General features: G+C 36.6%; 2 protein-coding genes across 3 annotated transcripts; one reads left to right on the top strand and one right to left on the bottom strand.

Moving 5' to 3' along the window:
• Positions 1 to 843: 843 nt before the first annotated feature.
• nectin4b (nectin cell adhesion molecule 4b) lies at positions 844 to 21,768 on the top strand. 2 transcript variants are annotated; one of them, XR_010530663.2, is made up of 12 exons: positions 844 to 1,357; positions 4,296 to 4,490; positions 6,925 to 7,092; positions 8,364 to 8,642; positions 8,719 to 8,833; positions 14,974 to 15,125; positions 15,526 to 15,700; positions 15,795 to 15,870; positions 18,062 to 18,124; positions 18,211 to 18,393; positions 19,685 to 21,300; positions 21,466 to 21,768. XR_010530663.2 is itself a non-coding variant. In XM_065262023.2 (11 exons), the coding sequence occupies exons 1-11, from the start codon at positions 1,309 to 1,311 to the stop codon at positions 19,991 to 19,993; spliced, it is 1,764 nt and encodes a 587-aa protein (XP_065118095.1). In that variant the 5' UTR covers positions 844 to 1,308; the 3' UTR covers positions 19,994 to 21,768. The 2 variants fall into 2 exon arrangements, 1 of the variants encoding a protein (XP_065118095.1); XM_065262023.2 differs by having other exon boundaries at positions 19,685 to 21,768.
• On the bottom strand, positions 21,679 to 27,739 carry LOC135744071 (uncharacterized). The gene is made up of 2 exons (XM_065262028.1): positions 27,315 to 27,739; positions 21,679 to 22,655 (listed from the first exon to the last, which is right to left on the bottom strand). The coding sequence occupies exons 1-2, from the start codon at positions 27,646 to 27,648 to the stop codon at positions 21,859 to 21,861; spliced, it is 1,131 nt and encodes a 376-aa protein (XP_065118100.1). The 5' UTR covers positions 27,649 to 27,739; the 3' UTR covers positions 21,679 to 21,858.
• Between the last annotated feature and the right edge of the window lie 69 nt (positions 27,740 to 27,808).

Below are 27,808 nucleotides of genomic sequence, written 5' to 3'. Positions count from 1 at the left end.
AATCAATACACCAATTTACCATGATTACTACACTTTTACTATAATACGACCATGGTTATATTTTGTAAGGAATATAATAGTAAAATGTAGAATTGTTCCTTTTAGACAAAAGGTAAAGTTTTTGGGACAGTGGGGGCAGTCAAGTGTTCATGCTTGATATATAACATGTTGTATCTTTGCGCTGTTACAGCAAGTGCAGAAGGACAAAACTCTGACATGCATCCATCACATATGTACAGACATATATACAAACACACTCATGCACTCACAGGAGTCCCAGATAGGAGAATAACAAAGTGAAGTTACATATAGCACATTCAATTTTCACTCTCTTATTACCCCCGGATCCAGTGGACCCGAACACCACATATGTAATATAAATGTGTAGGGGGGTGTACAGTGTACAGTCATTATAAAGTTGTTTATTTTTATGTTCTTTATAGAAAATGAGCCAAGGCCAATGAATCTGAGGTTGAAACAACAATTAATTGCATATTTTTTCTTTAAGTAAACATTAAAAACGGGTCCCACAGACCCGAACACCACACAAGGGTTAAACATAAACGATTTATCCAGCAGGTGGCCCTAAATGGTTCAACTAATTAACTAACTAGTTTTGCATGAACTTTATATTTCTTATATCCTATAAACAGTTAACGTTACTCAGTATTAATTAACAACACATGACAGGCACCTGATGAAGTATTTGTTTGATCTGTCACATTAGGCGTTAATGAGCTCGACTTCAGGAATGTTAAAGCGGATGTGACATTTGTACAGTGTTTGTGTGAACAGGACAAACCAGTCCTCATGCAAATTCTTCAAGTTTCTTCATACACTCACACAGTTAACTTAAGCAGCCGAAGAATCTAAAGAGAGAGAGAGAGAAAGAGATAGAGAGTAAGGAAAAGAGTGAGAGAGAGAGAAAAAGACGTTAAAACCAAAGGTCAGTGTGTCTGCGCGCGCGCGCCCGTGTGTGGGTGTTTGTGGTGGGTGGAGCACAGGGTCCGCAGGTGCGTGCGTGCGTGCGTGCGTGCGTGTGTGTCTAACTCACCTGAGGTGAACACACACAGAGAGAGAGAGAGAGAGATGAGTCGGTCTGTGCGCGCAATGAGAATGAGTTGATATCGTTTCTCGAAATCTTCTGCTTGTGTTTTATGACTCACCTGCGTCTTAACTGTGGATTTGACTCGAGCAGTGGATACAGAAGATCGCCTGGATGATTATTATACTGGAAACCTCCATATATCAAATAGAGATGTGATGAGAAATAAAAGAGAGACAGAAACTACCGAATAAACAAACAACATGACAAAACTACTGACCTGCATCGGTTTAATATTTTACAGAGCAATGCGTAAGTCCTTCTCTCCTTCTGTCTACCTGTACCTGTATGCTTTTGGCAGAATACGTGCATTTTTGTGTAGAAGTAAAGTAAATATTAATACATGCTCAGTTTAGTTACCTTGTTTTTCCTTAACCTATGTATGCCAGAGGTGTTAGTGTTTAATTCTTTGTGGGAAATATTATTTTTGTTAAATATACATGCATTGTGTGTGTTTGTGTGTGCGTGCGTGTGTTTAGACAGTAGTCACATTCCTGTAGACATTTTTTGTGAGATTAAAGTGTTCAGCCATCAGTAAAACTATTACTTATCTTGAAACTATGAGCAGAAGGATTTGTGTGTGTGTGTGTGTATTGTTTAGTTAAATGTGGCGTGTCAGGTGTGTTTGTGTTGAGTGTCTGTGAGGTGAGCAGGAACAATAACCAGATCTGCCAGGTAACATTCTCCCCTAATGTCTCATTATCTTCTCCTTTCGGTCTCATTCAGACAGACGACTAAGCTTCTCAATGACTTTGCTCTCAGGATTTTACACTCAAAACAATGTGTAAAATTAATCTTGTGTAGAAATATTATGATGACACTGTCAGATTAGATTTAGATTAAATATTTGTGTAGAGTACATATGTGACCTGTGTTGGCAAAATGAGTCGGAATGAGCAAATAAAAAAAAAATGAGTTATTTATATTTTGACATTCTCTATTAAACAAATTTCAAATCGAAGTATGATTTGTTGAAATCTGACAAACAATGACCGAGCTAAACCTGTTTGAAGTTGACAGAGTCAACAAAGTCATTTTTAAGAAAAATGCAGTCGAAGAATTTTGAAAGTTCAAAAACAAAATCACAGCATTTACCTTAAATGACCAGTAAAACTAATAGATTTAGCACACACACAGTCAAAAATATATGTTCAACTTTTCTTTCTTTTATTGTTTGATTGACATTGAGAACAGACAGCTTTAAGATCTACTGTAATGCAAGGTTCTAAAATAATCTTACACATCACAACAGTTAACCAAACATTTACTTAAGACATAACAAATTAAATCTGCGTGAATTTTTCTCAAAACAGATATTTTTAAACTGTAATTTTGTGTAGATGTGTATATATCAGGGTCTGTGTGCATGCTTCAGGTGTGTCAATCAGCGCTCGCTCTTTTAACACTAATCAGATCTCAAACTTTATCTCTCTTCATAACGATTTTAACATCAAGCAAGTCCGACCTGTACTTTATTTTCTAATTCCTGCATGTTTTAAAACACAAACCAAAATGTCATACGGGCATGTGGATGGAGACGCATCTTTATATTAGATGAAGGGGTGGGACTAGGCCTTACTTATATAACTAGTTTTAACAAACATGCCTTAGCTACTAAAACATTACTTATGTGCTTTTTAAGGCAAAACAAAGGGCATGTGTATTTTAAGATATGTCAGTTAGTACAAGTTGTTTTCCGTTTATACAGCTCTTACACTAGTCCAGTGTTTCTCAAACTTTTTCAGCCCAAGGACACTCTATATCTTCCAATTATTTCTGAGGACCACCTAACAGAGTCCCACTCTAACACGCCCCCAAAAAACAACAAAGTAGGAAGAATAAGCTAAATTTAAGTTTAATATGCAACTTTTTCAAGTCAAAAACTAATTTTTTAAACACAAATGCAATGCTATGTTCAGAAATTATTATATAAATTTTATTTCATTTGAAAAAGTAAATGTGAAATGAGTTGCAGCTTAATATGAACAACAAACTGCACATGTGAAAAAAACTGCAATTAAACATACTATAACAGCCTAGGTCACATTTAATGTCATTCCAAAGACCCCTTAGTTTAAAACTTAGGTGGTGGGTATATGAAGTCTATGGTTGTAACTATGGTAAAAATAAAATGCTGAAAAAAAATGTTCCCCTTAATGTCCAAAATCACTGAAATTACAGGGATTTTACACATGAAACGAAAACTAGTACATTACAAAACTAATAGATCTGTGAATTTTAGCTGCTTTCAGTTGACGCTTGATCCTTCGTTTGACTCCTCTTTGGTTTAGGCACCGATCCATTTTTACGTTATTAAAACAGAATGTCAAGAACTGATATCACAGTTTTGCAAATGCATTAAAAATCTAATTAAATATGTGAAGATTGTATAAACACTTGCCTAGTTTAGGTCATCTTTTGGCGGACCACTGGGGGGGTTTGGCGGACCACTAGTGGTCCGCGGACCACACTTTGAGAATTACTGCACTAGTCTAATCCCTGTCCAGGAATCTGCCTCTTAGCATTTAGGATGGTACACCTCTCAGAAAATGTCATGTTTAATGACTATTTACAGCATTGAGATCATTAGATGAGGGCTTAATGTACTTATTTTAATCAAAAACCTCAATTTTGAACAAAATCGACATTTATACTTTCTTTTACCTGTAGCTTAAAATAGACAGAGAGCATTCTGACTCATTTTGCCAGCACGGGTCACATATTGTTGAAATGCCTAAACAACAGAAGCGCAATTGATCATTTTATACAAATGGCTCAACCCTAGGCCAAATATTGAATGAGAATATTGAATGCATTTGCGTCAAAATAGCACAGCGTTCGATTGGCATGTGACCTTTGATGTCAACAACAAAACATACAGGAAGTGTTTTCTCCATGAATCTATATATTAGTTGTATGTTATTATTTGTAAGTAGCATTGTTTCCTCTCGCTGTCAATCAGAATGAGTCATTCATTGTGATGTAGAGCACACATTTGTGTGTCGGAGAATGTGAGAACGATCCTCCTCATTTTTCTGAATGTGTTGTTTTTGTTGAGCACGAACAAACACTTGTGATATGTCTGTTTAATATTAACTTAAATCTCACAAACATTGACTCTGGTTGTCCTCGACTCTCACAGTGAACACATTCAGTGTTACAGATCTGTTGTCTCTGTGTGTGTTTTCAGTGTGTGTAGATGGTGAGTTTATCGAACCTTCTTCTTCGCTGGTCCTGCGGTCATTTATCGGCACACAGACCCGACTGCCGTGCCGGTTCGCCACACAGGAGGACGAGCGTGTGGTGCAGGTGACCTGGTACAGACAAAAACCTGGAGGTGAAAGAGAGCAGATCATTATTGGACATTTCATTGAGGGACCCAAAGGTGTGTGTGTGTGTCTCTTCAGTCCATTCTGGGTTCTCCATTGGCATTGTTTCTATCACAAAAAACCTTTTGTGTTTCTTTATGAAGCCAAACAAAGAACCTTTCAAGGTTAATTGTTTTCATAGCAATTAACCCCTTACAAACAGTGTCAAGATTGACATCATGTTTTTAAATCCACAAATGCTGCCTTCATGTGCTTTTGAAATTGTCGTAAATACGAATTTACTAGGTTAAAGTTGCACATGAATGCCCTCTGATGGCGTCGTTACCTCTGGGATGTTTGGAAATCATTTTTATAACTCAAGTTCCTCAGATGGGCAGGTCTCAAACGTTAAAAATGGCAAGAAGGATTTCTGTTAAATGAACACTGCTAGGTGTATATATTGTTAAAAGTAACACTGAAGCAAAGTTAAAGCTGCAATCTGTAACTTTATCCTCTTCATTACATCTCTGTTTGAAACCTAAAATTGTATTTTACACCTTACTTGTAGAGTTATTTTCTTAACTTAGGTTTAGAGGTTGGATGTTCCATAAAGGGGCGGTTTCCTGCACAGGGATTAGACTAGTCCTAGCCTAAAATAAATGTAAGAGGTGTCCAAACTGAAAACAACTTGCACTGACATATCTTAAAATACATCAGTGCCCTTTGTTTTGCCTCAAAATGCAGTCCTAGTCCTGGCTTAACCTAATCCCTGTAAAGGAAACCGCTCCTTAAAGTCACCATTGTGGTGATCAGTGTTTGTTTTAGTTGGACGTCAGTGTTACTTTAAACACACTGTAAGATTGAAACAACATATACACCCAGCAGTATTCATTTAACTCTAGGGATTTTGCTGTGTGGTATAGCTGGTTTTAGAGGGTTTTATGCCACTTTTTTAGCTGGTCAGGCTGGTCTTAGCTGGACAGACAGGATGACCAACTAAACCAACTACTGCCAGCTAAAACTGGTTTAAGAAGTTTAAGCTGGAAGGTCTCCCAGTCTGACCAGCTAAAAAGTGGCCACACATCCTCCATTCTTTCCGTCAGCAAAGCATCTACACACAACACACTCGTTATCACTTACAACTTCTCACAAATTATCAAATTTCCGATAACACAGGAAGGCAGTTGTGTTTTTGTGTAACCTGTAGATTGTATATAGGCAGACCAGAGTCTAAACCATGAAGATACTGATAACAGAATCCTTTGATGTTCTTGCTGTCTCATGATAAAATGATAAGAGATTTGACCACTTTCAGTGGAGTCTAATAGCATTACGGTCCTGGAAGTGTGATATTACAACAGTGCTGTTTACGTGTGAACGCCCGACAGATCAAATGTTGTGCTGTTGCTGTTTGGTCAAAGAAGAAGCTGATAATTACACCAAATAAACGCAACATTAAATACTTTTCTTTCTGTTTTCAACATATTTATTAGTTAATACTTCATGTATTTTATGCACACAACGTCATTGAGTAACTCGTCCTCTTCACTTGTGCTTCAAACTATGTGATTATTTTTTGAAATCATGAGAAATGTGCTAAATTCTAAAGGTATATGACCTGAATATCAAAGATGCCAGAAACAATCCATCAACATCTAATATAGTTGTCCACACACAGCCCAGACGTCTAGGCTAAAAATGCGTGCACACCGCTAGTGACTAGTAATGGTGGAGCAATGCGATCTCTTTCATTTTAATGGAAGCTTGCTGATTTCCGGCAACCCACGCAACAGAAACCGTTGGCGACAGGAAGTGTGCGTGTCCAGCTACACAACAACGTTGAGAACAGTTCAACGGTTCAACAAGCAACTTTCGGGTTCGACAACCAATGAGAGTGAAGCAGTGAAGTTCACTCCATCCTTCTTTGAGAGGACGGTTACTCATTTGTTTGTTGATTCTGGGAACTAGAATTAGGAACGCCTCTTAACAACATGCTCCTGAAAGTTGCTTGTCATTTGCATAAGGTTGTTCTCAACTTTGTTGTTTAGCTGGACATGCCCACCTACTGTCGTCAAATGCCACTGTCTCTCGTGTTGCCGGAAGTCGCCAAGCTTCCATTGAAATGAACGAAGTTGCATCGCTTCATCATTGCTAGTCGCTGGAGGTGTGCACGCAGCATAAAACAAGGCAAAATTCGGCCTGTCAATGGAAAATTTAATAGCTGCTAACCATAGCCCAAAAATAAATTAAATGAAATAAATCAATAAAGAAAAGTAAACATCTTGTTGACTTTGCTAACATGATGAAATATCAGACACATTTCACAAGTTATTTTGGCAAAAAAACAAATTCAAGTTTATTTTTAGCTAGAAGTGTGTTACTCATAGCCGAAATATATTGTGTCTTTAGTTAACCTAGACGGTGAATTGAAGCCTATTGCTTGCTGGGATCCGGCGCTCTGTCTTGTAAAGATCTTCTTCCTGAAGCTGTGTGTTTGTTTGTTTATTTCAGCGTCACCTGATTTTCTGAACCGTGTTCAGTTTGAGAGTCAAGAGCCAACACTTGACTCAACACTTTTGATTCTGGACACAAAGAAAGGCGATCAGGCTACATACACCTGTCACATCACCACATTCCCATCGGGAAACTTCGAAAGACAAATAGATGTCACAGTCTGGAGTAAGGATTCATCTCTTAAATTGCTGTGCTTTATAAACTCAACATGTTTGTTTGTTAAAGGATTACTTCACTTTCATAAAAAAATCCTGATAATTTATTCATCCCCAAGTATTTCAAGATGATGTCTTTCTTTGTTCAGTCGAGAAGAAATTAAGTTTTTTGAGGAAAACATTCCAGGATTTTTCTCCATATATTGGACTCAAGTGGACCTCAACAGTTTACAGTTTCAATTCAACATCAAACAATCCCAACTGAGACATAACGGCGCATTCGCACGGGGCGTAAGCGTTGACGCTTCCCATTCACTTTTAATGGGAGACGTCAAGCGTTGGCGAATTGAATTGTGGATCTGTCGGCGCCGCGTCACTGCCATTGCTTGTGGCAGAAGCTGAACATTCATCAACTTTTCAAGTGGCAACGCGAGCGTCAGCCAATCAGATTGCCTTAAGCAAATAACCTAGGCAGAGCCAGCCAATAACGTTTACGGAAGACCGGAGCATGTGCTGCAGCCCCTAAGATTGGCTGTTGGCCATGCTTCAGACTAGCCTTCCGTTAAGTGTTAACGCTTGCGCCCCGTGTGAATGTACCATAAGGGTCTTATCTAGCAAAACCATCCTCATCCCCCCCCAAAAAAAATCTAAATAAGTACTAGCCGTGTGACCAACCAGCACAACCTTATGTATTACGAACACAAAGACATTAATAAGTATTATTTCTCATACCACAACATTTGAATGCTCCTCTTTCTCCACACTTGTAAACACTGGAGCGGTAGTTTTACATACATCATGTGTGACCTTTCCATGTGATAATGTAATACGTAAGGTCACGCAGGTGCATCACGCGGCTAGTGCAAGATGAGAAGTTGGTGTTAAAAGGTACATATTATTTAATAGTTTTTTTTTGGTAAAATTATGGTTTTGCTAGAAGAACCTTATGCCTTGGTTGGGATCATTTAGGGTCCTTTAAAGCTGCATTGAAACTGTAAACTGTTGAGGTCCACTAAAGTCTACTATATGGAGAAAAACTGAACTTAATTTTAAAATTAAAATAAAAAATTTAACTTTTTTTTTCTCGACTGAACAAAGAAAAACATAACATCTTGGATGACATGCGTGTGAGTAAATTATTGGGATTTTTTTATTAAAGTGAAGTAATCCTTTAAAATGACTAGACTAAATTATGTATTAATCTATAATTTACATTGCATTACCTCCACACAAGATCCACCCTTTGATTTGATAAACGATACTAAAATGTAACTCTCACAGTTTTACCCATCTCCACGCTGGAGCCGGTGATATTGCAGGAAGGCCAATCGTCTCGCATGGCTGCTTCCTGTCGTTCCGTTGGGTATCCGCCTCCACGTCTCTCCTGGGACACGGACATTACCGGAACGTCTCAGAATCGAACTGGCGAGGACGGCCTTGTGACTTCAGAATTCTCCCTTAATCCGGTGCGCGGCATGAATGGCCATCGCCTGGACTGTCTGGTGTGGCACCCGGCTTTAGACAAACCCCGGAGACTCCAAAACAACCTGATTGTACAATGTAAGTTCACATGGAAACTAGTTTATTGCTTTTTATTCACACTCTTGTTGATGTCACTTTGGGTTTTCGGTTGTAGATCCACCAGATGCAGAGATCCATGACTTTGGTTCCTGGACCTTTGGCAAAACAGGAGCAGAACTCCGATGTGCAGTTAAAGGAAACCCACAGCCTCACAACATCACCTGGAGCAGGTTTGACATTGGGTTTAATATTAGGCATAAAGCCAACACCCTTAAAAGCTTTTCAAATAATTAATCACAAAGCCTATACACACCACTAAGGGTCCACATTGCCTCTTTTTTCTGACCCAGAGAACATCTGGGTGACATTTAAAACGACAAATCACAGTTTTCCCCTTTAAACCCCTTTAATGTTGGCTAATTACTCTGAAATCCATAGCTGTCATTTCACCATAACTATAGACCCGACGTGTCTGACTATAAGCGATTCATTCTAGCCAAAATAAACTTAAATTTGTTTTTTGTTTTTTTGCCAAAATAACATGTGAGACGTAGGCAAAGTCAACAGTGATGACAATGTGTTGGCTTTCATTTATTTATTAGTTTAAATTTTGCCTGAATTTAGCCTATAGACGTCTGGACTTAATCTGGACAGCTTTTTGACGTCTTTTTAATGCAAATTACTTGCTGGGTTGAAAATCTGGAAAGTAATTCTTTAAACAATAACTTTTCTGCAAACAGAAAACATCTTGTTTCTGTCTACCAAAGTTGTCAGTTAAGCAACAAGAAGTAAGATTTTTGTAATAAAATATCCCAAAACCACTTGCACAGTGTAATATATATTTAATAGAGTTGTGTACTTACATTATCCCAAAAGTTCCCAAGGATTTGTAAATCCAGAGAAATTTTCAATCCTCATGAAATGTGTATAAATAGCACGCAGTGTGAAAGTCATGCAATACATAAGCCACATTCCAATTTTGCGTGCATATGATACGCGAGTCCTTCCTGTTAACTTAATACAGTGCATCTTTTTGTGTCATTTTATGTATTTGTTTCTCAATTTTTTGTGTTTTTTAAACTAGTTGCTTGGGTTTGGAGTTCAATTTAAGATTTACTTTAGTATGTAATATAAAGGGCTTTTCATGTTTTTGTCCATTTTTAAACCATGGTCGCTTGGAGTTGGGGTTTGGGTAAGGATGTAATTTTATGTAACAAATAAAATTGCGCTGTTTTAACTCTTTCCCTGCCAGCATTTTAAAAAAAGTTGCCAGCCAGCGCCAGCTTTTTCCATGATTTTCACAAAAGTTTAATGCCTTCCAGAAAATGTTCTTCTTTAAATATATAAACAAACAATATATAAGATGAAAGAACCGACCCTCTGCTTTCAAAAAAAAAAAAAAACGTTTCATCCTACCTTCATTAGTTCTCTTGTAATCACCTCTTAAACATGGGTAGGTTGCTTCACCCAAAAAAAACACCCAATTTTGAGCAAAAAGCTGAGATAATTTCATTTTTGCGAAGGACTTTTGATAGAGATCCCATTCAGAGCGATCTTTAAAACATACATGGAGTTCTTTCTCTTTCACGAGAGGCGCTACTTCCGGGTTGTATAAGTTGCGGAAATAGATAATAGCAGTATTGCGGAAAGATGGAAAATCTCGTCATTGGCGGGGAAGTGTTTTCTCTTAATTGACGAGATATTTCGTCAATGGCGGTAAAGAGTTAGGTGAAGGGGGCGTATCATTGCAAAAGTTGAATTTGGCGTGTGTATTGCACAACTTTTCACACTGCCTGCTATTTATACGCAATTCATGAGAATGAGCTGGAAATGTTGGTATTAAATAATGGCTCGTCTCTTGTCTACCTTGTAATTGTCACGCTTTATAGTGACTTAACATCTGCGCTATCATCAGTTTCCGGTTGTCGAAACGTTGGCAACACGAATGCGTTGTACAGCATCTAACATGCAGTTGTTGTGCCTTGCAGCTTATTCATTATAATGGCATAAAATAATGTAATTAAACGTACAGGTAATGAAACATTAATTTATTATCTCATCCATGTACATGATAAGAGAATTCCACATGTCTCATCCCATCATTCAACTGTCCTTCATAACGTCATTAAACTTCGCCTTTGTTATTGTGTAATAGTGACCTCTAGTGGTGAAAATCCTACATATTGTGCCTTTAAGAAAAAGCCTGCTAAATATTGAAAGTAAAATATGTTAGACCACAAATCTGGCAACCACATGGAGTGACTGATGCTCAGTTCAGCTCATAAAGGTCCGTGCACACCATCTCTGTCCAATCAGATCTTATGATTTGTTTTTGTAGTTTTAGTGTGAGGTATTCATCAGACACTACAGCTGTTTATCAGAAGACTCCTGCACACCTGCTGTTGTTGGTCTCAGGAGAGTTTATATGAATGTTTACAGAAAAGAGTGGTGACATAAATATCACATTCTTTTAATCCTTACATCCATCCGCACCCTGTCTCTTTCTGTAGTTTAACTTGAACACAAAGAGCTCTGAACTGCAGCAGTGCTACATATTCACTCGCTCCTTTCAGGAGAAAATAAAAGGCCCAGTGTCACGTTGCAGCCCGAGAGTTTCGAGCCAGCAGGAGAGTTTTCTCAGAAAAAACTGAAATGAAAAGAGAGTAAGCAGCAGGATGCTAAGTGATGAGGGTGCGGTGTATCCAGACGCTTCATAAGCCTTAAATAACAACTGTGTCCTCTAATCATTGTTTAACTGATACTGAAACACTGCCTTTACTTTTCATTCAAGACGCTGATATTATAACTCTAGTGTGTGTTATTAACGTCCTGTGCATCGGCCTGTCAGTGATGAAACTTTAGTTTTACAAAGTTATACAATCAGATTTGGACGGAAAAAGTTAAATTTAGTTTATCTTCTGCGGTCTCTGATTACAGATGTTTTATAGTGTTAACACATTTGTATGTTAGTGTTTGTATACTGTAAGCTGAAATATGCTCAGGTGATACTTTTTATGTTTTTTAGGTGAATTGTACAACAGTCTGTATGTTCACATGATACTCAGATGATAATTACAGAGACAAAGAGAGTTTAAGTTACAAACCTGAGAACCTTTAATGTGATGATTTGTGTTGCTACAACCATCAGAACCCTGTGTGTGTGTGTGTGTGTGTGTGTGTGTGTGTGTGTGTGTGTGTGTGTGTGTGTGTGTGTGTGTGTGTGTGTGTGTATGTGTGTCTATCTCCTTTTATCTCTCTACACTGTTAAAAGTATTTTGTGTTACTGCTGTTTCATCTTAATTTTTTTTTAAGTTGACACAACTACTTTCTAAATTTGAAAACTCTTAAGGTTTTTTGTCTCATCTACACAGAAAATGTTTTGCATCCACGAAAAATTTCCTTAATTTAAATTAAAACAATTCGGGTAATAGTTTAAGTCTAAATTTTATAACTTGAGTAAATGATAAATTAACAACTTGCCCTAAACAATATTTTCAACATTTATGAAAACCTGGCGAAATTTATATTTTTTGTTGTTGAAGAAAGTCCATTAAATGTACTTCTAGTCCAGTTTTTCAACGATTTAAGAACCTTTGTTGTTTGTGTGAATGTTAGAGGAATGTTACATTTTATTATTTTCAAACATTATTTCTAAATGTTATGTAAAATTTTGCTGTAGAAAACACTATTCACTTATTAGGTTTAGATGTTGGTTTTGTTTCATTTAAAGTAACCATTATGGTGATCAGTGTTTGTTTTAGCTGGACTCTTGACTCTGATCTGGCTAGCTTATCCTGTGGCTGCTACAACTAATAGTTTAAAATACATTTGTTCTGGTACTGTAAAAAGATGCCAATAATGTAATAATCACAGTGGCAGTTGGTATCTGATGCTTAAGATCATCGTCTTAAAGGGGATATATTATAAAAGTCATTAAAATCTATTTCCATGTTTAAGTGCTATAATTGGGTCCCCAGTGCTTCTATCAACCTAGAAAATGTGAAAAAGATCAACCCAGTAACTTAGTTTTGGTAAACCATTCTTCACATGTAATCATGTGAAAAAGTTAATTTTTGAAATCTGGCTCCCCTTGTGATGTCAGAACCTCACACCTACAAAGTGTCAATTTAAACATGTTATAATAAATTATCTGTGGGATGTTTTGAGCTAAAACTTTACATACGTACTCTGGATACACCAAAGACATTTTATTTATTTGAGATCTTTAAAAAGTCTTTTGAAATATCCCCTTTAAAGGCGTTCTAAGCGAATCTGTGTGTTGATTTTTGAAATGTGTTTTCAAACAAACTGAGCGTAGTTACCTCCTCCTCCTCCTCCCCCTCCCTTCCGTGCTTTCATGAACGCGCCCAAACCCAACCCCCAAATCCTTCTTGGCGTTTATTGGTTAGAATACTTTGTTATGGTTTCTGGTGTAGGTTTGGCCAGTTTGTTATTATTGCAGTTTGTGGAGGCTGGGCTGTCTACAGAGATCGCATTTTTTTTACAGTTTGTTCAGCGGACAGGAAGCAAGCAGATAGTGAGGAGATGTTTGCTGTATGTAACAAAAAAATGTATGGTCTAAAACGCGTGAATTCGCTTAGAGAACCTTTAAGAGCATTCACTGTTTGATCAACCAAAATCATATTTTTCTGTGAATAATGTGATTATTATACAGTAGGAGATCCAGCACTCTCATAGCAGTTTATAATTCTGATAGATTTGAAGACACAAAAAAACATTGTGCCATATAGACACACAAACATCAAGAATCAGAGTATGAATCTCAACAAGGGTGACAAAGAAATATAAAGCTTCATGTTGCAATGCATGCTGGGTATCAACAAATTACAATTTTTCTCCTAGGGGGTTTTTCAACCCGGGGAGGCAGCCATCTTTGGCTTAACTTAGCACCCTCTTCTATACGTTACATTAGTAATACGCTCGCTTATAATGTTAATTCATAGCCACAGCAAATTTAGCTGCTTATGCTGTCGTGTATCATGTTATGCTATCTGTCGATTTTCTGTGCTTTTCACTGCTTCTATTAATGTAAAGCTGCTTTGAAACAATTACCAATTGTGAAAGCGCTATATAAATAAAATTGAATTGAATTGAATTTGCATCCAGGACTCTCAGAATGCAATGCGGTGTAAATAAATTCACTTTTTTACTATTACTCTTTGTCACCAATGTTGAGATTGTTATTCTGAATCTTGATGTTTGTATGTCTAAATGGACAATGGTTCCTTTTTATGTGCAAATTGTCTTAAAATCTCTCAGAATTATGAACTGCTGTGAGAGTGCTGGATCTCCTACTGCAATATTACATCATAAACAGACTGATAAAATACTTTTGGTTTATCAAACAGTGAATGAATAAATCAACTACCTAGATGATGATCTTAAGCCTCAGATACTAAACACCACTGTGATTATTACATTATTAGCTGCTTTTTATAAAAACAAACATGCTTTAAACAATAAGTTGTAGAAACCACAGCATAAGCTAGCAAACTCAGAGTCAAGAGTCCAACTTAAACAAACACTGATCAGCGTAATGGTGACTTTAACACTGGAGAACCCAAGAAAATTTTGGATAGCAGCAATTAACAGGGGCCAAATTTGACCTTGTGGGTTCTCCAAGGTTAAATGAAACAAACAAATCATTTTTTCTACAGCAATATTTTTACTGAGCATTCAGAAATAATGTTTTATAACAGTTGTAAAATAATACAATGTAACATTCCTCTAACATTCACACAACCAACAAACATTCTTTAAACATTAAAAGAACTGGACTAAAATGTATGGGCTTTCTTCCAACATAAAAAAATAAACTTTTTGCCAGGTTTTCATAGACGAAGACGTAGTGTCTCCCTGTGTGTGTATGTGTCGGTATCAGGGTGTGTCCAGTGATCTAATGGGTTGTATCTGATAGTTGTGAAGCATATGAATTTTCTCAGGCAGTGTTTTTTGAGGATGTGTGGATGCTGACAGTTGACTAAAGTTGTTGATTCAGCGACTTGTTGATAATATTCCACTTTATTAATGTACTTAAAATACATCAATTAATGTAAGATGATAATAAAATACCTTTAATACTTCTTCTCTGTAGTTGTGTTTGAGATCACATGCTGTTTCATCCAACCTATCAATCATTATAAACCGTAATACAAATCTCTGTAGTTTTAATGTTTTATTATAACAGCATTGTTGTTTCAATCATAACATGTTTGGCATGCACACATAAAGAGAAAACTTAACATGCTGATGTCAGTACAGTATAAAAATAACACAAGCTAAACTGTTTTGTGTAAAATTGCATATTATAGCCAAATCTACTAAACTCAATTCTGTCTTTGTGCTTTAGGAAAGGAGGTCATTTACCAGACGGTGTGTTAGTTCAGGGTGACAAACTCATCTTCAGTCGTCCTCTAAACATGACAGATGAAGGCGTTTACGTGTGTCAGACGGCAAACACTGTTGGGAGTATTAAATCTGAGTATGATGTGAAGATTAAAGGTAAGTGTTTAACTTTATAAAAAGAATATTGAAAAAAATCAAATGGTGTTATTACACTGACTGACTGAATATTTCACTGACATAATCACTCATCAAAACCTTAAAGATAAAATATGGAAAGATATATTTTATCTTTAAGGTTTTGATTATTTCAGTGTTTCAGAAAACATTTCAGTCTTCTTTGTTTCGATCCGTCATCATTTTCTCTGAATGTTTGTTTAAATCTCTTCCGAATGACTTCTCCAGTATCTGTGTAAATCATAATCATAATCTAACAGTGACTCACAAGTTAGCTGGAATTTCTCTGGCATTTCACCTCCCATATTTATTTACTCAACATTCTCGGTTCTGCATGCGTAAATCTGATCGTATAACTTTGTTGTGTTTTATTTGTTTCTAGAAGATAAAGATGGATTTATCGAGCGGATCATGGCGCATTCAGAGACCATGCTGATCGTTTTAGGAGCATCTGCTGCTGGAAGTCTGGTGGTCATTATGGTGATCATCCTCATTTACGTCAACTGTCACCTTAAACATAAAAACAGAAATCTGAAGCGAGCCCTTAGTGTCCAAACGTGAGTTTATGATTTTTAATACAAAGTAATTCCTCACAAAAGTCAAATCTTTTAAAACCCAACGTAACTCTAAATGTCATGTCATTCACATCAGAGAGCAGATGGTTAGTCTCTCACGACAGGCGTCTATGAGGCGACTCGGCTCCATCACTTCTGATCCCAGGATACCGGTACAGCATCAAAAACACACACACACACACACACACACACACACACACACACACACACACACACACACACACACACACACACACACACACACACACACACACACACACACACATACAGTAAACACATTGTGCTTAAAGGCTGATTTGTACTTCTGCGTCAGACATACGCCATAGTCTGGCACACACCTCTCAAAAAATGGGACAACGTGTCAATTCTATGCGCAAACACTCTGATTAAAAAAATCTGTCTCACATTTTTACTTAAAACAAAGATTGACCAAGTTAAGGAGCTATCACATATGGCAAAAATATATATATTTTCAAACATAATTTTAAATATATTTCAAAATATACAAAAAATGGTCAAATAATATATGTACTGAAATATATTTTGAAATATGTTTACAAAATATATTTTTTTTACCGATTTTGAAATTTATTTTAAAAATAAATATTTTTTAAAGCATTTATATTGACATTGCATTGGAGAAAACTGTGTGTTACAAACCTGTAAACATAACGGGTTTGAAAAGATTAAAACTAAATATATTTAATATATAACTGCAAAAATATACTTATAATTTAATTTTTTATACATACTTATACATTTTATACTTAGATTTTTTACTAAGATTTTTTTTAATTTTGGCCAGGAAATATATTTATTAAAAAAATGTTGCCCATGTAAAACATTTTAAAATATATGCTAATATGTTAAGGTGAAACCTAAATACATTTTCAAATTCAAAAATATCTTTAATTACGCTGTACTTTCTACAAAATGTATTTTGCATATATTTGAAACATATTTTTGGCCAAAGAAATAATTTTTTTGCTGTATGGGATATCTAACAACTTAAGCTTGAATAAAGGCGCTGTCTATTTACCTGCATCACTGCCGATGCTTCCCAAATGCGTTACAAGTGCAGGCTTCGCACACTTTACCTACCCAGAAGTCCTTGTGAAAGAGCAATCATACAAATCAGACAAGGATGGAAGGAGTTTACACTGATGGACACCTTCTCTTCATATTTCCGACGTGACACTTGAGTCTGTCCCAAAATACGACTCCTGTGCGCCCTCGTGTCAAGGGTCCCTAAGGTCTGCACTACATGATGTCATCAAAGTTTGGCCTCTGAGGAAGTCCACAAGTCTGGAGTTGTGCCATTTGGGACAGGACCCAAATACCCACACTTGTGGTCTTGCTCAAGAGTGCGTGTATGTGTCAGGAAATGTGCAAGACTGTCCCATATCATAAAACTGGCAAATTGTAGTGCTCTTAACCCACACTATCTCAAATACCTCTTCGGAGCAGTATTCAAGGCTAATGTATCCCATCATGCATCATGTTCTGGATGTAAATCGTGAGATTTTTGCCCAAACCTTGCGAGATGTCACGGAAACTTTTAATTTTAAGTGAATAAATGGATATGACACATGCATTTTGTAAAACATCTGCAACTGCTTTTATCACCATAATTAGAAACAATATCAATTGTGTGCTTTATTCAGGGACTACTGGATAAAAATACACTTTAATAAAGATGCATGCACAAACTGAAGAGGTTTTTTTACAGATTCAAAGAATTCTGCTTCAGAAAGTTTCAGATAACTGTAGATAATAATCTTAAAGTTCAGCAAATCTTCATTTCAGACTGTTTATGTGTTCATGTAAGAAAAACTTTAAAATATATATTATCGACTACATTTTGGTGCAAATTGCTGCCACTACCTGGATTGACATTTTTACACTTGCTAAGTGTGTCCCTTTGGGTGAATTATCCTAAATGCATGCTTGGGATCTTCACACTCACTAGAACATTTAGGCCAAATACAGGAAATCTGTCATGTAAGAACAAGCTGCTGCCTCTTCAGCTTTTGGCTTGATATACCACACCCGTGGACACTGCCTACTAGTGGTCTACATTTATAATTGCACATTGATGCAAACAACGATGCAGAAGTATAAATGAAAAGATGTGTAGGGTACTGTGTAGTTCTGATGTAGAAGTATAAATCAGCCTTTTTTTAAGTGCTCATACAGTGTTTTTACACAGCAGTTAGTGAGTGAGATTTTTTTCTGTTTGTTTTTAAGAGTCACCTGACAAGATCTGTGGTCCTCAGTCTTTTTATCAATTCACTGTTAGTCTTGTCAATGTAAGTGATTTATCAACTTTTGTGCTGTTTTCAGCCTGAAGAAAACTCATTCACTCACATGGAAAGAAGCATGGGAAAAAGTCTTTTATCAATGGAGGTGAGATACTGTGAAGTGTGTGTGCGTATTTTGTGTGTGACCAGAGTAAAGCCTGTTTCTCACGCTGTCTGTCTGTCTGTCCGCAGGATTACTCTACAGTGGGTGACCAGAGAAGTCGACAGGGTGACTACGACTATCTTGGGCGTCCTGCGATCTATACAGCATTCGAGCCGGAACGAGCCAGTAGGAAGCTTCGAGAGAGAGACGAAGAGATAAAGGAACGACAAAGAAGAGTCGCGTCTTATCTGAAGTCCAGTCATGCATCTCTGGTGAGAATCTGTAGACATCTGGGGCCTCATTTATTAAGTGCGCGCACACAAAAATCTATGGCAAAGTCCATATTTATAAAAACTGGTCTTTGATGTGGAAAAGTGCTTAGCGCCAAGTCAGGCTCTGAGCAGTCGTATGCAACTTTTGCCGATTGTTTTTGGAAATATAAGTCTTTCTTGCTGCTTGATAATGATTTAAACATTGACAGGTGCTTGTTATATGTCAATGACATTAATTAATTAGGCATCATTTAAATGCGGAGATTTGAAACTGTTTAACTGCGCACAATTTCAAGATTTATAGATTTCACATCTATACACACATTTTCTGTGCGCACGTTCATTTTAGGAATCACACGTATGCACATTTGAGAAATGATCGTGAGATCAAATTTGGTCCGGTTTCTATGCAGCATTTTATAAATGAGGCCTGTTTGTACTAACATGTCATTGGTTAAAGTCAGCATAACTAAATAAACCCCATTTACTTTTTTAACTCTTGTAAATTCCTGGTCTCTTTTACAACTTAACTAGCGTTAAAGGGATCATAGCTATAATTAGGTCCAAAATGCTTCTATCAACCTAGAAAATGTGAAAAAGAACAAACCAGTAACTTAGTTTTGGTAAATCAATCTCTGCAAGCTTGTGGAAAAAAATAGCCCATTCAGATATCGCCCGTTTTGTGACGTAGGTAGCGAGTCCAATTATAATAATACCACCCCTTTAATCGGCACTTTTCAACTACAGCAGAGAGAAAAAGAGAAAAAAATAAAGCACAGTTGAAAGCACAATTAAGTTTCAATTTCAACAAACCACAATTATGGTGATCAGTGTTTGCATTTCATCAGCTTATTTACATTTTTGCTCACAAATACAAAGTGGCAATTTTAACATGCTAAGATAAATTATCTGTGGGGTATTTTAAGCTAAAACGTCACATATGAGGACACCAAAGACTTATTTTACATTTTTTTTAAAATGTCATGATATGACCCCTTTAAAATTTTGACTTAACACTGTTGCTTATCCTGATTTCTGCTATAGCGCCCCCTGCAGGAACAGTGAGGAGATGACATTAGACTAAGAAAAATGTGACTCTGTAAACCCAGTTAAAGTCATGTTTTCTACATAAAATCATCCTACATAATGCAAAGAACATTCTGTGAATATATATATCTTTAATGTATTGACTGAGTAAGATGAAGTCAAAGATTGAAATCAAACTTGTGACATACACTTTAAACTTGATGTTTAAACTCGAGCTGAGATTTTGTTATTTATTGTGTTTCAGGATTCAGGTCTTCACAGGGACAACAGTTCTCCTCCATCCATGAGCACCGTTCCGGCCGCAGACACGGTTGCAGACGGCTGGAATCATGGTTCTCGCAGAGAGATTCACAGACAGGAACCTGATGAGAGAGACACGGAAATGCAGACGGACAAAATTCCAGAAGGAGAGGAGGAAACCGCTGCTATAAACTCTTACCAGATATCTGAGGCCATGAACAACTTTCGTTACAGTAATGGTGGACTCACCCCAAAAGCAAACGCTAACGGGATCATAATACACCCGCTAGGACGTCAATCTGAAGTCATCTGATAAACGACAATATTCCTAAACGATACCACATAACAGCAGAAAGTTTTGGACTTGTCATCTGTGCGTGTGGTTCGTAGTGACAGACTGTTAAAGGAATCATTCTGTCAACTTCATACTAAACACAAACGATGTTTAGTAGACTGTTTTAAATGGGATGTAATGGGACAGTGAAGGATTTCCATGAATAGTCAGCTTCAAAGAGATTCAAACAAATCATCTCTGCTGATTCAAACACTGACACTCCAGTGAATCTACTGAACCCTGACTGTGTATAATATTGTTGAATATAATATTAACCTGGTTAAGACACAGTCTACCTCTGTACTTAACACAACACGGTGCCAAGACAACAAAAGTAATAGAGGTGAAAGTTATTTTTGCACATTAAAATAGTTTGTAGCCCGGTTTAAGGTGCCTCGTCAACAATAAGTGAGCCATTAATTGCACAGACAGCTGAAGACTCCGGGCCGGATCTGCACCGGCGTGGATCCGGCTCAGAGTCGTCTGCTATGTCTGACCTGCTGAAAACTCTGTGGTGTGTTTAAAACTTTCCTCTGTCCGTTTAAAGGCTCTCACCACTTTTTTGTTTTTTTTGAGTTTGTGTTTGGATGATCAGACATAATGTGCATCACGAAAGCTTTAGCAGGTTCAGATGTGAGAAGATTACCAATTTGCCAAAACACAGGAATATGGTAAACACTAAATCATATGTTTGTAAGGGTTAACCGAATTTTGGAGCAATACACGATACTATGTTACTTAATTGTCATAGAGGAAATTTTTTTGTACTACTGAAAACAAAAAAAATTGATTGTAGACTGGCATTTCGTCAGTTCCCAAAATCAAAGATTTTGTACTGTGAAGTTTTGAGATTTTGTTATATTTACTTTGAAAAGATGCTGTATTTTATACACTGTATTATGTTTAAATGCTTAAGGTGCGTTCACACCAGACGTGAATGAAGCGTTAAGATCAAGTGATTTATATGTTAAGTCAATGCAAAGACGCAATAGACATGTGCAAATTGAGTGTTTCTGCTGTTTGCCGCACATAAGCCATGATTCACATGAATTTAAAAGTCTGAACTTTGGTGGATATTTGCACCGCGTTAACCAATTAGTTGCTTGCTCTAGTAGGGACTTGATTATGACATAGTGAGCTGAGGCAAAAAATACAAAACAACAATGGAGGACAAAATCATCGTCGCTGTATGTGGACACCCCAAGCTGTATGACACATATTTGTATTTTTATAGAAACAGGAATGAAAAGGATCTTGCTTGGAAAAAAGTGAGTGAGTACAAGCTAGCTGTAAGACAATTTCCTGAATAAAGATAGCCCCCTCCACAAAGGACACAGCATGAGATCGCCATGTTAGCCCGGGAAAACAACTTTGATCCTTCTGCCATGACGTTTTGTTACCGTCGTTGGGCCAAACGGATGGATATATATTTTATTTTCCCCCTAACAAAGGCTAATGCTGGCAAATTGAGCGTATTCACAACCGAATTTTATGCTAACACAAAATGTTCAAGGGTCCAACTACACACGAATAGCGCGATTTGCTGGTGCGAATAGCTGGTGTGAACGCACGGTTACAACTATGCAATATTATGGTATAATACTGTATATAAAGTTGTTTGTTTGAGAAGGAAATTATTCCAATCACAGACCTAGATGAAGAGGTTTTTCCATGTTTGTAAAAGGCCTTTAATGGCAGGGACATTTTATGCAAACAAACGTTAAATTACATTAAAGATACCGCAATTCATTGAACACTGTTTATGTTTTTGGAAACCATAAAGGAAAGGCACAGCTGTCAGAGAACGAGTCTTGCAATGGTAGGACATCTTTGTCCTCTGTCCGTCAGGATGCTTTCATGAGTATCCGAGGTTTGCGGTGGATCTTCTGGTGCGTGCGCAGGTTGCTCTGCTGTGAGAAGTTTTTGCCGCAGGTTGCGCAGCTATACGGTTTCTCTCCTGTGTGAATGCGCTGATGCATCTGAAGGTGACTGAAGCGATCGAAACTCTTGCCACAGAACGAGCAGATGAACCACTTCTCTTTCACTCCTCTCGTGTCTCTCCTGTGAGTAAAGCTCTTTGGACCTGTACCGAAGCCGCTCAAGGTAAACACGCATCTGTCTGCGTTATCGTGCAGGTGGTCATTAAACGATGAGCTTTGAGGTGCTATGACATCTTTCTGCTGCTGTGTCTGGATCAAGTCCAGGTTTATTCTGTCAGTCCAAAGCGGTTCAATTGCGCTCTGGTTCACGGAGTCGAAACCGTTTAGGGTTTGTCCACTGACTGCACTTTCTTCCACAGGAATAAATGAGCAGTGTGGATCTTCTGTGGGTTCCTCAGTATTTCCTCCATTATCAGATGGCCATGACTGCGAGTCTCTCATACTGACATCACGTTTGGTGTCCTGATGGTCCAGGTCTGGTCTGTGATGGTCTGTGATTTCGGACGGAAACTTCTGCTCAGCCTCTAACTGTGGTCCTTCCTCATTCTCATTGTTCAGGTCTTGTCTATCTGCACATTGGATCTGTGTGTGTGGTTCTGTACAGGAGGTTTCTTCTGTGTTGGATTCTACATCGGTGTCTCTCTGATGGTTTTCTGTAGTACTATCAAGCTGAAGTTTTGGAACAGCTCTATCACTGCACTCTGTAGACAGCACAGATCAAAACATATTAGACTCTTCTCACAACACTAACACATCCAACATTACATTTTGAACTATACTATTCAACATTTGAAGTGGATCAAAATCTTTCCTAAAAGTTTTCTTAAAACCAATGCCCATTACCCATTCTTGTCTTAGGACAACTTTGATGAATGTTTTTGATCCACTTCAAATGTTGACTAGTGTATTATGCTTCATGTCATGAACAATGATGTCAATATCTTTTGAGTATTGAACATCCACTCTTTAAATGACAGATGCTTTAATAGAAGATAAAATGACATTGAGGTATTGTGTATGAGTAATTTAAGTGTCTTTTTATACAATGTTTTTTACAATTAACGTCAATGCCTAATCTTGATATCTGAAAACACTTATTTGTTTCAGTACAAATAACAAAAAAATCTTAAAGGGATAGTTCACCAAAAAATACAAATTCTGTCATCATTTACTCATCTTCATGGTGTTCTAAAACTGTAAGAAGTTTTATTATTTTGATGAACACAAAAGAAGATATTTTGGTAAATGATGGTAGGCACACAGCTGATTGTAAACACTGACTTTTACAGTAGGAAAACAAATATTATGGAAGTATTGTGATAAATGATGAAAAAGAGATTTGGTAAATGATGGCAATTTAGCACAAAACGAAATTCATACATATTTAGAACAACATGAGGATGAGAAAATTATGAATTTTATTTTTGGGTGAACCATCCCGTTAAATCAAGATGTATTTTCTTGATGAGCAAAATGACCTAAGAAAATAAATCTAGTTTTTAGACAAAAAAAATATTATATTTAAGTAAATTTGTGCTTAAAACAAGCAACAATTCTGCCAAATGGGTAAGAAAAAAAATCTTAAAATATGTTTACTTTGTTTTTAAACACTTAATTCAGCCGGAGATTGACACATTTTTTGGCAGTCCTTTTTAGCAGTGAATAGATTTTGTATCTTTAACGTTGTTCCTGGTTGGCACCTGTCCTGCATATTTTACTTCCCAGTGGTGGCCATTGACTTTATTTCCGACAAGAAACGAGTGCGACAACTTGTTAAAACATCTTCATGTGTGTGAATTGTCATGTCAAAATATGTGATGCCAGACAATGTCTTTTTTCCAACGTCTACTGAAAGTCCATTATTGACGTTCATTGGACATCTGTATCAACAAATTACAAATTACATCCAGGACTCCCAGCATGCACTGCTGTGTAAATAAATAAAATTTTTTATACTTTGTCGCCGTTGATGAGATTGAAGATTCATACTCTGATTCTTTATGTTTGTGTGTCAAAATGGAACCATGGTTTCTTTTTTATGAGCAAATTGTCTTAAAATCTGTCCGTGCTCGATATCTTACTGTAGTATCACATCATTATGCAAAAAGATACTTTTGGTTGATCAAACGGTGAATGAATAAATCAACTTTTTAAACACAAAAACGTGTTTTAAACACAAAGTGGTAGCAGCCAGAGGAAAAGCTAACAAGCTCAGAATCAAACAAACACTGATCACCATAATCGTGAAACAAAACCAACATCTAAACCTAAAAAGTGAATTGTGTTTTCTACAGCAATATTTTACAGAACATTCAGAAAGAATGTTTTATAACAATTAAAAAATAATAAAATGTAACATTACCCTAACATTCACACAACCAACAAACATTTAAACATTATAAAAACAGGACTAAAATGTACTTTCTTCAACAACAAAAAAATTAAAAAATTGCCAGGTGTTCATAGATGTAAAAAATATTGTTTAGGGCAAGGGTTTATTTTTCATTCGCTTAAGTTATAAAAAAAAAATGTGAACCATTACCCTAAAGATTTGTATTTGGATAAAGGAAAACATTTCTGTAATGAATGATTTTTTTTGTGTTGTATCAACTTAAGAAAAATTGTTGAAGCAGAAGCACAACAAAATCGATTTTACAGTGTAGTCCAACGTTCAAATGTTGAACTGCATAATGAAATCCAAGTAAGGTCATGGTTAGATCTCCAAATAGCAGACCTAGTTTGCACGTCATAGACAGTTCATTAGGATCTTTAACATATGAAAAGACATATAGTTATAGATATATCGAAAATTATCTTGACTTAGCAATATATAGCAAGCAACCTTGAAACAATGTTAAAAATTGTTGATTTGTCAGTGTTAATCCTGTTGAATCAATATCACGTTTGCACCATATTAATCTAGAAAATATTACAATTTCAACAACCATTGTGGTGATCAGTGTTTGCTTTAGTTGGCCCCCTGACTCTTGTGTTTTAATGTTAAGTTTTCTTTGGTTGTTGAAGCATGTTTTAAGATACATCTGCTATTGCAAAGAAAACATAGATCTAGTAGGTTAAACTACTGAATCAATCTCTAACATCATCAATCAGTCTATGAAACTCATCAATGGTGATGATCAACAAAAGAAAGCTTCATGCTGTGTCAGTATTTTTTTTTAAATTTACCTTGGCCCGGTTCCCCAAAACGTTCTTATCGCTAAGTAGTTCTTAACCTATTCCTTAACCTCTCTCTTAACTCTATTGCACGATTCCCAAAACGTTCGTACGCTAAGTATATCTTCTGTAAGTCACACTTTCGTAAGGTTGGTCTGGACCATTCGTAAGCTCTCTCTTAGCGTTGTTTGAGCGCAAAACGGTATCGCCGCAGTCTTTAAAAATCAGCGCAGCGCAGTACAAGTCAAACTATGGTATGCTGACAATGATTTTATGTTATGGACATTTTAAGACTTAATAAAATATGTTTGCAATGGATACAGGACTATTTATGCAGTTGACTTTATTTCGTATCAGAACTAATGAATCAAAGACGGCGCCAGTGTTTGTTCCTCATTGAAGTCTGTTCCCTCTATGTTTATAGCGTTTTCATCAAGTTACATTTATAATTTATTTAGAAAGATTAAAGATTTCAATTGGTTATACTAAAAAGCAATAATATCATGTATTCTATTATACAATTTATTAAATATTTCATATTTGACAGTTTTATGTCTTTTAACATATAGCCTGTCTTTTTCTTTTCTTTTTTTTCCTCTACTGTTTGTTTTAAAACTGTTATGTTTCCAAACATAATAAATATATATTATACATATAATATGATTCATATTGTAAAAATAATTGACTTACAATCAAGAACAGTCAAGATACATTACATAAATGCACACATATACATCTCAGTAGCCATTAAAACTTTCAATGTATATAAATAATAAACGTATAATGTGATAAAAATGCTATAAAAACACTACACTAAAGGGAAACATAGGGGGAACAGACTTCCACACAACACCGGCCGCGTAACTGTTTAGTCCATGCCAATTTTTTTATTCGTCAACCCTTAAACCTTTTGACATTTTGCCTGACGTGGCTAAATAAAAAAATCGCCTTCCAAGACAACTGATTATGGAGCTGCTAGATCTTCTCAGACCATATTCTCTATCTAACTAGGTTGCTTTTTATTGAAAACATTAATGGTAAGCAATTAAACAGAATACCGCATTAAATAGAACTACTGCAGCTGCTTGCCAATCAATTCTGATTGTTAAGTACCTTAACATTCGTATAAAAGTGTATTACATATTTTTTTAAAGTCAAAACCCATGTCAAGAAGAGGCACAACGGGATAAGGAGGATGGATAAATAGCGAGGGATACCCTGTTCGTCTACCCGTATTACTGACAATTTGATCATTTATTTAATAGTCTATATTTTACGGATAACTTAAACTATGTTAACATAAATGTGACTGGAATAATTTGAGTAATGCATTTGTATATAACGTGTTGTCTTTCTTAACGTCGTAATGCACCTTCGCGTGAAGTGGAAAATCGATCCCTGAGTGATCGATCGCAAATAATTCAGCACCTTCCCTTGGGACAGCGCCATTGTACGTCGAACTTAGAGGCAGCGTGTTAAGAATCTTCCTAAGAGACACTTCGGGGAACACACTTAGGAACATCAACAACTTTGGTAAGATATATCTTTTTGAGTCTGCTTAGCACGCTAAGAGTGAACGTTATCGGGGAACCGGGCCCTGGTTTACCTTGTCACAGTGCATTTAAAAACCAGAACAATTATAAAGGCCATAAAAGAATCAACATCATCATGTAAAGCAGAGAAATTAAATATCATCTTGACATCTTCATAAAAACAACCCAATTTTAACCTAACTTTAAAACACATCTTTGTTTTCCAATGCACATGTGTTTCTACATAAACATACAAACACTGAGAAACAAAAGATTCACCTTAGTAAAAGTCAAGGGCTTAACTAAAGCAAACGCTGATCACCATAATGGTGGTTTATTGAAATTTCAATATTTTTCAATTGTAACGGAGGGTGCACACCTGATATTGATTCAGCTGGATAAACATTGACAAATCAACACTTTTTAACATTTTTTTCTATCTGGGTATTGGTTGAAAAAAATAATATCCTGACAATGACTTGCCATACTAGACGCCTTCCTTTAAAATGAAGCATACAAACACAACAAATCACAAACAAACCTTATACAATTGATTAAAATTTAAACAGGCATGTGAGCTGGTTACCATATTAAGCACATTTACTAGTTGGGATTTAACTAGTTAGGAAATGTGATTTCTCCTGGTTTATTTACCTGAACTCTGAATAAATCCTCTATGTTTGACACAGTGTAGCTTTCTCTCCATTGACACGAGTTTCAGCTTCAGCATCTCGATCTCAGCATCTCTCTGACTGATCTCAGCATCTCTCTGACTGATCTCGGCATCTCTATGACAGATCTCAGCATCTCTTTGAGTAATCTCAGCATCTCTCTGAGTGATCTCAGCATCTCTTTGAGTGATCTCCAGTCTCATCAACATTACTCCATCTTCATGCAGTCGGATGATTTCTGAAACAGCGCACTCGATCACTGACTTCAGTCTGCTCTGGAATAAAACACTGCTCGACATCTTCTCATCTGATATCATGAACACACATTAAAAACACCAAATCTCAATGAAATGAGTGTTTATCATGAGGATGAGGTCGGGCTTACAGTCAATTTACTTCCTGCTTGAGTTTCAGTTACCGTAAAGACCGTAGAAAACGTGAAGATACATTTACCATTAATGGAAAATGTTTTTTTTT

Source organism: Paramisgurnus dabryanus, chromosome 6 (assembly GCF_030506205.2).
Source record: "Paramisgurnus dabryanus chromosome 6, PD_genome_1.1, whole genome shotgun sequence".
Classification (NCBI taxonomy): Eukaryota; Metazoa; Chordata; class Actinopteri; order Cypriniformes; family Cobitidae; genus Paramisgurnus; species Paramisgurnus dabryanus.
The sequence above is the reverse complement of the archived record's forward strand: the minus strand, read 5'-3'. Positions and strand labels throughout refer to the sequence as shown.

Bases quoted from the DNA above. Each gene is read 5' to 3' on its own strand.
- nectin4b (XM_065262023.2), top strand. From the start codon at position 1,309: ATGACAAAACTACTGACCTGCATCGGTTTAATATTTTACAGAGCAATG. The intron at 8,643-8,718 runs GTAAGTTCACAT...TTTCGGTTGTAG, and splicing joins AAACAACCTGATTGTACAAT to ATCCACCAGATGCAGAGATC. The intron at 8,834-14,973 runs GTTTGACATTGG...TTTGTGCTTTAG, and splicing joins CACAACATCACCTGGAGCAG to GAAAGGAGGTCATTTACCAG.
- LOC135744071 (XM_065262028.1), bottom strand. From the start codon at position 27,648: ATGATATCAGATGAGAAGATGTCGAGCAGTGTTTTATTCCAGAGCAGA. The intron at 22,656-27,314 runs GTAAATAAACCA...TGCTGTCTACAG, and splicing joins AGGATTTATTCAGAGTTCAG to AGTGCAGTGATAGAGCTGTT.